The sequence below is a fragment of the Chiloscyllium punctatum genome, chromosome 6 (genome assembly GCF_047496795.1).
Source record: "Chiloscyllium punctatum isolate Juve2018m chromosome 6, sChiPun1.3, whole genome shotgun sequence".
Lineage (NCBI taxonomy): Eukaryota > Metazoa > Chordata > Chondrichthyes > Orectolobiformes > Hemiscylliidae > Chiloscyllium > Chiloscyllium punctatum.
The window spans coordinates 89,087,038-89,100,693 of NC_092744.1; the positions used below are offsets into that span (position 1 = coordinate 89,087,038).

The 13,656-nt window shown below is 42.6% G+C and overlaps 1 protein-coding gene across 7 annotated transcripts in view; it reads right to left on the bottom strand.

The window, feature by feature from the left end:
• The window catches only part of cep63 (centrosomal protein 63), a 117,425-nt gene that overhangs the window by 23,200 nt on the left and 80,569 nt on the right, over positions 1-13,656 (bottom strand). For 5 of the 7 annotated variants that reach the window (XM_072573224.1, XM_072573222.1, XM_072573220.1 and 2 more), the window contains 2 exons: positions 13,314-13,460; positions 8,774-8,888 (listed from right to left, as the gene is read on the bottom strand). In XM_072573224.1, coding sequence (XP_072429325.1) covers positions 8,774-8,888; positions 13,314-13,460 — 262 coding nt within the window. The remainder of the gene's footprint in view (positions 1-8,773; positions 8,889-13,313; positions 13,461-13,656) is intronic. The other 2 variants (XM_072573223.1, XM_072573221.1) reach the window with 1 other exon arrangement.

The following is a 13,656-nucleotide window of genomic DNA, read 5'->3' on the forward strand; positions in this document are numbered from 1 at the left end:
CTGGAGTTGGAGGAGGTAGGTGAGGTCCCTAATGAATACTTTGCTTCAGTATTCACTACTGAGAGGGACCGAGACGTAACGTGAAACATGCTCAAACAGATTGGTGTTAAGGAGGAAGATGTGCTGAAAATTTTGAAAAGCATAAGGATAGATAAATCCCCTGGGCCAGACAGGATATACAGGAAACAAGGGAAGAGATTGCTGCGCCTTTGGCAGTGATCTTTGCGTCCTCATTGTCAGCTGGAGTAGCACCAGATGATTGGAGGGTGGCAAATGTTATTCCCTTGTTCAAGAAAGGGAATAGGAATAACGCTGGGAATAACAGACCAGTCAGTCTTAGCACAGTGGTGGGCAAATTATTGGAGAGGATTCTGACACAGGATTTATGATTGCTTGGAAAAGCATGGTTCAACTAGAGATAATCAGCATGGCTTTTAATTCTTTGAGGATGTGACAAAACACATTGACGAAGGTAGAGCAATGGATGTGGTGTGTCTGGATATTAGCAAGACATTTGATACGGTTCCCAATGGTAGGCTCATTCAGAAAGTGAGGAGGCATGGGATATAGGGAAATGTGGCTGTCTGGATACAGAATTGGGTGGCCCATAGAAGACAAAGGGCGATAGTAAATGGAAATTATTCACCAGTGGTGTTCCTCAGACATCTGTAATAGAACCTCTGCTCTTTGAGATTTTTAAAAAATGACTTGGATGAGGAAATGGAAGGGTGGATTAGTAAATTTGCTGATGACAGAAAGGTTGGTAGAGTTGTGAATAGTGTTGGGGGCTGTTGTAGGTTGCAATGGGACATTGACAAGATGGGCTGAGAAGTGGCAGATGGAGTTCAACCTAGAAAAGTGTGAAGTGATTCACTTTGGAAGGTTGAATTTGAATGCAGGTTACAGGATTAAAGGCAGAATTCTTGGCAGTGTAACTAAACAGAGGGATCTCGGGGTCCATAGATCCCTTAAAGTTGCCACCCAAGGTTGATAGGGTCATGTTATGGACCAGCCAGATCCCCTCAAAATATTTCAAGCAAGTGGCCCAGACACTAATTTAGCTAGTTGTTTTAAGCAGGTGTAACGTAGATATTTCAGTGAGGATGCAGCTGGTCAAATCACTTAGTTTTAAACAAAACAGAATTTATTTACAAGATTAGCGAATGAAGCACAAACAAAACAGCAGAATACAGAATAACTTAACCTATCCGAAAACCCAACAGATCATCTGAACTTAATGCTCCAAATACTTGCAACATTTCCCATAAACACCCCTTGGCACAAAAGGTAAAATCAAACACAGGAGAGAAGTCAGACAGAGATTACCAGCATGGACCCGATTCTTTGGGTCCAGCTGCTATAGAAGACTACTGTACTCAAACCAAACCAAACCAGAGAAAAATTGGAGCTTGGAGAATTGGCCACTCCCCTTTCATTGCATAAGTTCTTTTTTAAAACTTGAAAGCCTTTTGTCTGGTCCTGGTCAAACTGGTCCTAAAACCCTTCAACTTAAGAGACTGCTTTTTTTTGGAGTCTGTGTCTTTTACAATCCCTCAAATAAAAACCAAGGACAACAGAACATTGTTAAAGGAGCAGCATCATCATAGTTGTGAAGGAGGTGTATGGTGTGTTGGCTTCCATTAGCAGGGGGATTGAGTTTAAGAGCCGCAAAGTTATGCTGTAGCTCTATAAAACTCTAGTTAGACCACACTTGGAATATTGTGTCCAATTCCGGTCACCTCATTATAGGAAGTATGTAGAAGCTTTAGAGAGGGTGCAGAGATTACCAGGATGCTGTCTGGACTGGTCTTATGAAGAAAGGTTGAGGGAGCTAGGGCTTTTCTCATGGAACAAAGGAGGATAACAGGTGACTTAATAGAGGTGGACAGAATGATGAGAGGCATAGATAGAGTGGATAACCAGAGACGTCTTCCCAGGGCAGAAATGGCTATCATGAGGGGTCTTAATTGCAAGGTGACTGGAGGAAGGTTTAGGGGAGATGTCAGAGGTAGGTTCTTTACACAGAGAGTGGTAGGTGCGTGGAATACACAGTGGTAGTAGAGTTAGGTACATTAGGGACATTTAAGCAACTTGGATAGGCACATGGATGATAGTAAAATGAAGGGTATGTAGATTAGTTTGATCTTCGATTAGGATAAAAGGTCAGCACAACATCGAAGGCCAAAGGGCCTGTACTGTGCTTTACTTGACTGTTCTATGTTCTATACCAAAGTCTGTTAAATGTAGGATTAGAAGAGAACCATTTAGCCCATCAAGGTCCAATTGGTTCTATTCAGGCCAAAGCAAACTGTTGCAGTATTCAGAAGCAAAAGGAATAAAATTAATGGATGGGGTTTCAGAGAAGGGCAACTGTGAATTAGGATCTCAAGCCAAGATCAAAGTCACTTGAATTAACGAACTAATAACTTGACCCCAAAATGCATTGTGACTTGCATTAAGCTGTACAAGGATTAAGTGATTTTTTTTTCTTCACTCTGTGATAGTAGTAAGAACTTGGCATATTGCTGCAGGATGGGATACCTGACCAAGGTAACAGGTGACCTGGCTCTCAGATGTAGTGGAAAGTTACAGCTGGAAATAAACAGAGGTTGTGTAGTTCTAGTTTGACACAATATAGGGAGGGTATCTTGAGCTCGTTAGTTTGTCAGTCCTTGAGCAACATCAAAAAACAAGGAGTAGCTGCACTGTGCTTTTCTTTATCTTGTATTATTGTATTCAACATTACTTGAGTGCGGTACATAAGCAAAATTGTTTGTATCATTGTGTAAATATAGGCTGACTGTTCAGCACGGGAGAATGCTGTGAGACAGTGAAGACTTGGCAGCTCTCTGTGAATTCATGAAAAATTAAGCTTCTTGAAACAAGACTTGAAGTCTCAGGCTAAGTAATTTCCTCGACAGAATCTGGCATAGTTGGCAGGATCCCAATTAATATGGGATCCGAAAAAGGTAAAGGAGGAAATAGTGTGCGGGATATTCCGAGCTGGAAGGGGGACTGGGCCTAGTACTCCCCCCATGTTGGGGAAATGTAGTCTGGTCGGTGACTCCAGCTAAGCCAAGACTACTGAAAGGTTGAAGTAAAATCATGAAGAACACTAAACTTATTAGGGCAGTGAGAGAGACTAAGAAGTAGTAGTTATGCAACTGAAATAGGCTCGAGATTTTGAGACCTTGTGGATGGAAGAGAAACACCAGTGAGCACTTATTGTAGATTAAGTGGGTAACAGCTTTTTTCTCTTTTCCTTTCTTGGCGGGTGATGTCTCTTTTAGATTGTGGAAATGGAAAATCGAGCCAGCAATCAGTACCTCTCCACGAACATGGGTGCAAGACACCCAGAACATGATCCAAAGACAGAAAAGTGATCAAAACAAAGATGGTGGAAGGTGATAAGACCATGGCGACAGGTAGGAGACCCCATCGTTCAACGGCAGACACGGTGCTCCGTGAAACACAAGATGCGGGTAAGTCATTCCTTTTTGTAGCGATCTTTATGGATGGTCCCAGGGCCGATGGCCCAATGGAGGCTGTTTTGGCTCAAGTAAAATTAAGGAGTGGCAAGAAATTAGAACATAGGACATAACAGTCCAGTACAGGCCCTTCGGCCCTCGATTTTGTGCCGCCCTTTGAAACCAATCTGAAGCCCATCTAACCTACACTATTCCGTTCTTGTCCATATGCCTATCCAATGCCCATTTAAATACCTATAAAGTTGGCGAGTCTACAACTGTTGCAGGCAGAGTGTTCCATGCCCGTACGACAGAGTAAAGAAACTACCTCTGACATCTGTCCTATATCTATCACCCCTCAATTTAAAGCTATGTCCCCTCGTGCTAGTCATCACCTTCCAAGGAAAAAGGTTTTCCAGTGTCCTTCCGTGGTAACCCTCTGATTATCTTGTATGCCTCAGTTGCGTTGCCTCTCAATTTTCTTTACTCTAACAAAAACAGCCTCAAGTCGTGACTTTCCCCCAGTCCTTGGGCATAGTAGAATGAACTAAATGATGCTAAAAAATACACTTGCAAAGACTTTCCAGGAAACTGGATTAAAGTTGCCTGAAGCCTTGCTAATCACCCTGTACACCGTCCAAAACCAGGTTAATAGAGACACTGGTCTAACCCCGTTCAAAACTCTTACGGGAAGACCCATGATGACCGCACCTGACTCTCTCTGTTTACATCAGAAATAGCTCTGATGTAGGTCGATGAGAAAACCCTACAATATGCCCAAGCCCTGAGCAAAGCAGCTCGGACCAATCATTCAAAGGTAATAGAGGCCATGCCAAAATCCCATGGGTCAAACACACACCCTTTTAGACTTGGCAATTAAGTGCATGTTAAGTCTCTTAAGCAAAGGTTCTCTCTCTCTCCTAGGTCAAAGGGACTGTACCAACATTACTGACAACCTGAACTACAGTTAAATTGAAAGGAGATAAGGAGTGGGCGCATGTGACCAACTATAAAATACATAAACCTACCAACTCGGCAACAATGAAAGTGAATGAGGAGAACCCTGTGGATGCAATTCCTGGACCGTCTCACTTGTAAACATCTGAAACTAGAGACGCATGGCCTTGTGCTGGGCATGCCAAAAGTACCCATCATTTACGTAATGATGACATAATAAAATGTGTATTGTGCTCTAATGCTATTTTTAGTCAGAATATGCAAGGAATGGGTCAGGGTCTGAGGAGAGTTAAACATCTATTGCAGTGAAGGGGTTAAAACGAGTATCAGAGACTTTGCAATGTTGGTTCTTGTAAGCTAAGCCTCTGCTGTCTGGCAGATTTTCCAGGATTCCCTTGTAGTGCTTCTCAGAGACGTGACGGGAGATCATGACCCGCAGGGGAGGATATGGAAACTAAAAGGATTTTCTAGCAAGTGGGATGTGGTGGCAGGTCTCAGGCATGTATCAGACAGAAATGTGATTTGAATTGATTCCATATCGAGATCACCGATAATTCTCATATGACACATTAAGTTTGTCAATAGAGGGGTCAGGGAGGCAGACTGTAATTTTCTATGTGTAGTACCTGGACAGAACCCCTTGCACCTGTGCCTGAAGTCTTGCTTCAGGTGCCTTAGAGTATGGCTCAGAAAAGTGGCTCTCTCACAGTTACGGGAATAAAGCAACTAAGACAATTGATGCACCACAATACTTTTTTGTATTTGGCCTATCAAAGTGCCTGTACGGCAAGAAAAGAAACTGTTGGGTATGTGTCCATATGCCTGCCCATTCACGGTGGGGGTTGGGGGAGGGGGGGGGGGGGGGGAAGAAAAGAGTTATCCCCTTGTGGCCAGTATTCTTTAACTGGCCTGAAGTTGCCGAACATGCCGAAACGCTTCAGGCGACATGATAACTCTGAGGACATACAGAAGTGGAAGTCAGCAGGGTATAATCTAACCCGATTCAGAGATTAGTACCAACCCAACCATATCAGATCCCATATGCCCCCTTCCCTTGTAGTTCTTAAGAACACTGTTAGTGATATAATTTGCTTCACACGAAATGGGAATATCTCTACAGACACTTATATGGCATCTAGTCAATGTCCTTTTAGATTAGATTAGATTACATTATAGTGTGGAAACAGGCCCTTCGGCCCAACAAGTCCATACCGACTCGCCGAAGCGCAACCCACCCATACCCCTACATTTATCCCTCACCTAACACTACAGTCAATTTAGCATGGCCAATTCACCTGACCTGCACATCTTTATGACTGTGGGAGGAAACCGGAGCACCCGGAGGAAACCCACGCAGACACGGGGAGAACATGCAAACTCCACACAGTCAGTCGCCTGAGGCGGAAATTGAACCCGGGTCTCCGGCGCTGAGGCAGCAGTGCTAACCACTGTGCCACCATGCCGCCCTAGAGTATGATCCCCTGGATTGAACCTATCCAAAATTTGAGAAGCCAAGGTCACTTTTCATTTAATTGGTCTTGTGTCCTTAATAAAATATCAGGCTTCTTGTTTCTCACCTGGATAGGGATGTCTTCTCCTTCTTTTTGAATCTGCATTCCAAAGAATTGAGCAAACTAAAAACAGTATTGGAAACTGCTGAGGCCCTGATTGAGATCAATGCTGAGCTGGTCACTATTAAAACAGTGGCTCTTCAGAACCGTTTGGCCTTGGATTTTCTACTATCCAAAAAGAGGGTGACATTTGTGATATGGCATTGGGCGGGAATGCTGTATTTATATACCAGACAATTCTAAAATTGTCTCTGATTTGGTGATTCACATTCGTGTGGAAGCTGAGATTAAGCTTCCCTTTTGAATCAAAGTGGTCTTCAGACCTCACCTGGCTGGCTAGGTAGGGATTTTCATTAGTCATTGGGCTTGTCACCTTTACTGTCATACTCTTGATAAGTTGTATCATATGGAGACCTACAGGCTGTTGTTGTACACAGTTTGTTCCCCAATTTCTACTCCAAAACCGGTGATCATCTATGATGACCCTTACAATAAACAAACACCTATGAACATGCACCCTTTTTGAGAAGGATATGTGCCTGTATCCTAAACTTAGGTGTTGATCTGGAAGATCACCAAGGAGGGAATTGTGGAAGTAGTAAGAACTTGGCATACTGTTACATGATGGGATACTTGACCAAGATAACAGGTGACCTGACTCTCAGCTGTGGTGGAAAAATATTGCTGGAGATAAATATTCAGTTTGTGTAATTATAGTTTGATGAAATATAGGGAGTGCATCTTGAGCTCGTTAGTTTGTCTGTCATTGAGCAACATAAATCGCTGCAGTGTGCTTATCTTTATCTTGAATTACTTTATTCAACATTGCTTACATACCACACTGAAAGTTGTTTGTATCATTGCACAATTAATAGGCTGACTGTTCAGCATGGGAGAGTGCTATGAGACAGTGAAGACTGTGGCAGCCTCTCCATGAATTCACAAAAAATTAAGCTTCTTGAAACAAGACTTGAAGCTTCAGACTAAGTAACTTCCTCAACACACTCGTGGGATATCGCTGGCGTTTATTTCCCCATCCTAGATGCTTTTGAAAAGATAATGGTGAGCTGCTTTCTTGAGTCACTGTAGTCTACATGCTATAAGTAGACCCATAATGTCCCTACGGAGGAATTACAGGAGCCTGAACTAGTGACAGTGAATGAATATATTTCCAAGTCAGTGGTTTGCAGTAGAACTTGCAGGTGTTTCCATGTATCTACTGCCCTTAGTTTGGAAGGCGCTGTCTAAAAGATCTTTGGTGAATTTCTGCAGTGCATCTTGTTGGTGATACACACTGCTGCTCCTGTGCATCTGTGGTGGAAGGAATGGATGCTTCAGGATGTGGAACCAATCAAGCAGGCAGCTTTGTCTTGGATGGTGTCAAGCTTCTTGAGTGTTGTTGGAGCTGCATCAATCCAGACAAGTAGGGAGTATACCTTCACACTCCTAACTTTTGCCTTGTAGATGGTGGGGGGATAGGCTTTGGGGAGTCAGGAGGGGAGATCCTTGCTGTGTCATTCTCTCACCTCTGACCTACCCTTGTAGCCATTGGTGAACCCAGTTGAGGCTTTGGTCAATGGTAACCCCAAGGCAGTTGATAGTGGGGGAATTCAGTGATGGTAACATGATTGAATTTAGTTTTTTTTTTGAAGATGGTCACTGCCTGGCATGTGCGTGGCCACAAATACTACATGCCATCTGTCAGCCCACACCTCGGTATTGTCCAGATCTTGTTGCATTTGAACATGGACTGCTTCAGTATGAGGATTTACGAATGGTGCTGAACATTGTACAAACACCAGCAAACCATATGAAGAAGGTAACATCATTGACGGAGCAGGTTGGGAGTAAGACACTACCTTGAGGAACTCCTGCTGAGATGTCCTAGAGCTGAAATGACAGACTTCCAACAATCACAACCATCTTCCTATGCGCCAGGTATGACTTGAACAAACAGAGTTTGTCCCCTGATACCTACTGATTCCAGTTTTGCTAAGGCTCCTTGGTGCTACTTCTGGTCAAATGCAGTATTAATGTCAAATGCTGTCACTCTCACCTCACCTCTGGAATTCAGCTTTTTGGTCCACCTTGAAACCAAGGCTGCAATGACGTCTGGAGTCAAGTGGCCTGGTGGAACCTAAATTGAGTGTCATTGGACATCACAGTGTGCATTTCATCAACAGAAGGGAGGTTTCTGAGAGTTGAGGACAAACGTACCAGTGAAATGTTAGCAATGAAAGGACAAAGGTGCTTTTGGATGGCACAGTGGCTCGTGGTTAGTACTGCTGCCTCACAGCACCAGAGGCCTGGGTTCAATTCCAGCCTTGGGTGACTGTCTACGTAGAGTTTGCATATTCTCCCTGTGTCTATGTGGGTTTCCTCAGGGTGCTCGGGTTTCCTCCCACAATTCAAAGATGTGCAGGTTAGGTGAAGTGACAATGCCAGATTGCCTATAGTGTTCAGGGATGTGTGGGTTAGGTATATTAGTCAGGGATAGATATAGGATAATAGGGTAGGGGAATGAGTCTGGGTGGGTTACTCTTCGGAGGATTAGTGTGGACTCGTTGAGTTGAAGAGCCTGTTTCCACACTGTAGGGATTCTATGATATATAATGAATGCCAGTTTCTGCAATGGTTATTAGCAAGGTAATAAATAGAAACTGGGGACTGATAGCACAAGACAAGTGATTCACTTTAACCAACAAAATTTTAAAAATGAGCAATTAATGTAATTACTGAAAAAGGAACAGACCACAGTGCCTAATATTCATTGCATACCTTTTTAATGTCCATTTTGCAGCTACTGTGCTCCTTTTCCATTTGTCTCAGCTCCTCATCTTTTTTGCAAGTTTCTCCAGACAGAAACATACAGCGGTCATTCGATGAATCTAAACTAATAAAAGCGTCCTCTTTTAAAATAGGTATAATGAAGCTAGCTGTACAATGATTAATCCAACTACCTTTCCTCTAAACTTTACAGTACTCTTACTCAGCCAGACCAACAAAAAAACAAACTGCTGCAGAAACTCAGCAGGTCTGGCAGAGAAAGCAGAGTTAAAGTTTTGAGTCCAGTGACCCTTCTTTCAGAATTGGTAATAGTTTGGAAAAGGTGGTGTATACTCTAAAGACTGTGGTTGGATGGATATATATGTGTGTGTGTGTGTGTTTAAGTGAGAGAGTGGGACACAGATACAGTTAGCGAGAAGGGGGAAGGAGGAAGAGGGAGAGGGTTGGAGACAGATATAGAGAGAGTGTGAGGGGAGAGACAGACAGAGGGTTAGAGAGAGTTGGGAGGGTGGGGGGGAAAACAGTGAGAGACAGACTGAATGTGTGTGCACGCGCGTGTGTATGTGAGAGAGACAGAGAGAGAGAGAGAGACAGAGAGAGAGACAGAGAGAGAGAGAGAGAGAGAGAGACAGAGAGAGAGACAGAGAGAGAGACAGAGAGAGAGACAGAGAGAGAGACAGAGAGAGAGACAGAGAGAGAGACAGAGAGAGAGACAGAGAGAGAGACAGAGAGAGAGACAGAGAGAGAGACAGAGAGAGAGACAGAGAGAGAGACAGAGAGAGAGACAGAGAGAGAGACAGAGAGAGAGACAGAGAGAGAGACAGAGAGAGAGACAGAGAGAGAGACAGAGACAGAGAGAGAGAGAGAGACAGAGACAGAGACAGAGACAGAGACAGAGACAGAGACAGAGACAGGAAAAGCTGATAATGGTGACCATAAGTAGGTGAAAATGGGTTGGCTGTGCTGAAAGCAGCCAATGTAATGTCTGGGGGTGGGTAAAAGACATGGAAGGTGGTGTTCAAGATTGAAAATTATTGAACATTGGTTCCTGAAGTCTGCAGGGTCCCCATCATGAAAATAAGATTCTGTTCTTTCAGCTTGCACCAAGACTTGCTGAATCATCGCAGCAAGCCTGATACAGAGATATTGGCCAGGGATCACACTGGTGTGTTGAAGTGGCAGGCAACTGATGGGTCATTTTTACGGACAGAACAAACCAATTATCAAATTTGAATTTCGGATCCACTGTGAAGAAGACATCACACTGTGAGCAGCAAATACAGTAGACCAGATTGAGTGAAGTGCAGGTGTATCTGGGGCTTTGGACAATGAGGAGAAAGCAAGTAAATGGGCAGGTGTTACACCTTCTACAATTGCATGGGAAGGGGCCATGGGGTGTGGTGAGGTGCTGGGAGTGCAGGATAAGTGGACTAGCATATCCCAAAGGGAATAGTCCCCACAAAAAGCTGACGAAGGTGGTATCTGTTGTGATGAGGGGGCTTCCACAGGGGGCCTCAGAAATGTCCACCTTTTTCTCAACTGCGGATTCCCCATCAGCATTGCTAATAGGGACTTTAGCCGCGTCCAACCCATTTCCTGCACCTGTGTACTCATCTCTTTTCTTCCACAATAAGGTCCCCATGGTTCTCCTTTATCACTCCACCTGCTGAGTAAAGGGTCATAGGTCGCCACCATCAGACACATAATCCCTTCACTCCCTTGTCAGTGTTTTGTGGGGTCCAGTCTCTCCAAGATACCTTGGTTCACTCCTTCTTCACTCCCAACATCTCCTGCAATTTCAGGAAATGTAACTCTTTCCCATTGACTCCTCTCTCTTTAGTATGCATAAGCCCAGATATACCTTCCAGGAGAAGCAGTGATTTGTGTGACACAGTAGCTGCAAATTAGTATTGTCCAAAGAACTTGGAAAAAGGGAGCATTGGGTAGCCAAAGTCAATGTTGATACTAAAAATATTGGGAGAAGTAGCTAAGAGTTTGCTGACTGCTGGAAGCTAGGAGCTAAACTCACTGCCTGGTTAATGTGCTAACTGGTGCAGGATAAAAGCAGATTAAGCCCATGGATCAGGAAGGAACAATACAGAACCCTTTCAAGTAATCTGAACAGAGTGGGACCAGAGTTCAAGTCATCTGATAAACAGGTCAGTCACAAGGACCAGCAGATAGAGATTGGCTTACAAAGTTATATGTTTAGAGGTACTGGGTCAAAAACAAATAAAAACAAAAGTTACAGCCAGAAATAATACTTTAGGAACTAGGTTAACAAAAGATGTAACACAGTGAAGCCGGGGTGGGGGGAACATGTACATAAAACAATTCAGCTGAAGGATATATTTGGTCCAACCAAGAACCCTTATACAAATACATTGAGCAACAAATGAGTGAGCTGCATGTGCAAATTCAACTAAGGAATGAATGAAATTGTAATCATACTGAGACAGGCAGTATCACAGTCAGGAAAGAGAATAAAATGTACAGGTTAGAGTCAGAGGCCTATAAAATGGAGACAGGGCCTTTGGCCCAAACTGGTCCACGCTAACCAAAACATCCACCTACGCTAACCCCATTTCCCTGTACTTGGCCCGTATCTTTCTAAACCTTTCCTACACATTTTTCTGTCCAAATGCCGTTAATATGACCTCAACCACTTCCGCCAGCTGCTCATTCCAAATGTATACCACCCACTGTTTAAAAAAAAAGCTGCCCTCAGGCTTCCTTTTATTCATTCCCTTCTAAAGTTAAATCCCTCTAGTCTGCAATTCTTCAACCTTGGGAACAAGACTGACTGCATTTATCCTATCCATAAACTCTCATGATCGTATGCACTTCTTTAAAATCACCCCTCATTTTCCTATGTTCTAAAGAAAAAAGTGCTAACATATCTAACCTCTCCCTATAACTCAGATGGTTGAGTCCTGGCAACATCCTTATAAATTTATTCTGTACTCTTTCCAGTTTAATACCAACCATCCTATAGCAAGGCGACCAAAACTGAACATGATACTCCAAGTGTGGTTTCACCAACAGTCTGCACAACTACAACATAACTTTCCAACTTCTATACTCAATGCCCTGACTGATGAAGGCCAATGTGCCAAAAGCTTTCTTCATCGCGCTGTCTACCCGTGACTCCACTTTCAGAGATATGTGCACCTGAGCTCCTGAAAAACAGGAAAAGGCCGGACAGAGGGGGGTGAGGGTAGCTATGGTGATTACAGATGAAATCATTTTGATTGTAGAAGGATATGCTATGAAGTTTGCAAATACAGACTTTATAGGTAGAATTTAGAAATAAAAAAGAAATCAACACTGTAGCAGTGTTAGCATAGGTCTCCCACTAGCAGCTATGAAGTGGTATATTGCATAAATGCATAAAGAAACAACTTGCAAAAGACAAGATAGTTTTAATGGGGGATTTTAATTTCCATATAGATGGGAAGAATGAGACACAACTAGAAAGGTAGTACATTTGGAATCTTCCCAGATCAGTTTTCTGAACAATAGGGCAAGTCAGTTTTGTAAAGAGCAGTATTTAGTTCCAAATTGAATTGTGGGTAATCTTCTAACAGTGATTATAACATGATTGAGTTTAATATGCTGTTTGAAAGAAAGAAATGTGAAAATTGGTTTTAGTGCTGATTTCAATACAGTAACAGCCAAGAGTAAACAGAGCAATTCTGTTCATGGAAAGATCATCAGTGGAATACATTAAAAAAAAATTGGACTACAGAGCAGTTCTTACAGCTAAAGGGCAACAGTTCCATTTGCTAGAAAAGACATACATAGAAACGGATGGATGAGAGGCAATATAAAATGAAAAGGAAAAGCAAACATTGCAAAACATTGCATAAAAGAAAGCACAGGACAAAGAAAAAAATATATAAAGGGTGACAATGCAAACAGAGCGACAAGTAGGCATTATGGAAGGAAACACACCAGGCTATCAATACCCAAAAGAATTACGAATAGTTTAGGAATATACAGTGTGGTCTGGAGCCATGCTAAAACCAGCAATATCAATAACAACAAAAAGGGAGAATTGTGCCACTATTTAAGCAGAAGCAAGAGCACACATCAAACATCCCAAGCAAACAAAGGGAATGAGAGGAATATCAAATTCACAAATTCAAAAGCAGAATTCTGTAGATGCTTTGAATCTAAAAACCAGACTATAGAATACGGAGAATGCTCAGTAGGTATGGCAGCATCTGTGGACAGAAACAGAGTTAATGTTCCATTATTTGTTCTGACAAGTAGTGAATATCAAAGCACAATATATTTGAAAAACAAGAATTTTCAAAGCTTTTGGAAAAGAGAAGGGGAATGAGAAGAATTCAGTCGATCGTTCAGTGTTGACATTGACAAGATTGGCAAAATGGCTCTCTTTTAATGATGTATGATTCACTGATTCACCCATATGCAGATGCTGCAAGAACCTGAACAGAAGTAAAAAGTTTCAGTTAGTAACTTGTGTTCATGGCCTCAGTCTCTTTACAAATCTCTTGGTGCTTACCTGTGCTGAAGAAGCAGGAATTCTTCCTTGAGATCCACATCCTCTTGCAGGCTTTGTTGGATTTGCATAGGTACCTGCTGGAGTTCAGCCTGTCTGTGGGAAATATCACTACATGGCTGCTCCTGCAAGCTATCTTCTAATGATCTGCTAGGATTTAGAGTCAAAAACGGTTGTCAAAAAATAATCCATGCATTTATGCATGGACATATTTGGACATATTCCAAAATGTCTCACTTCATAACATGATTATTTCAATTCACTTCACTCTTTCAGCTGGTGAATAAGCATTATTTGTGGAGGAAGCAAAGCAGCAATTGATTAAAATAAAGCTAACCATTCTTTC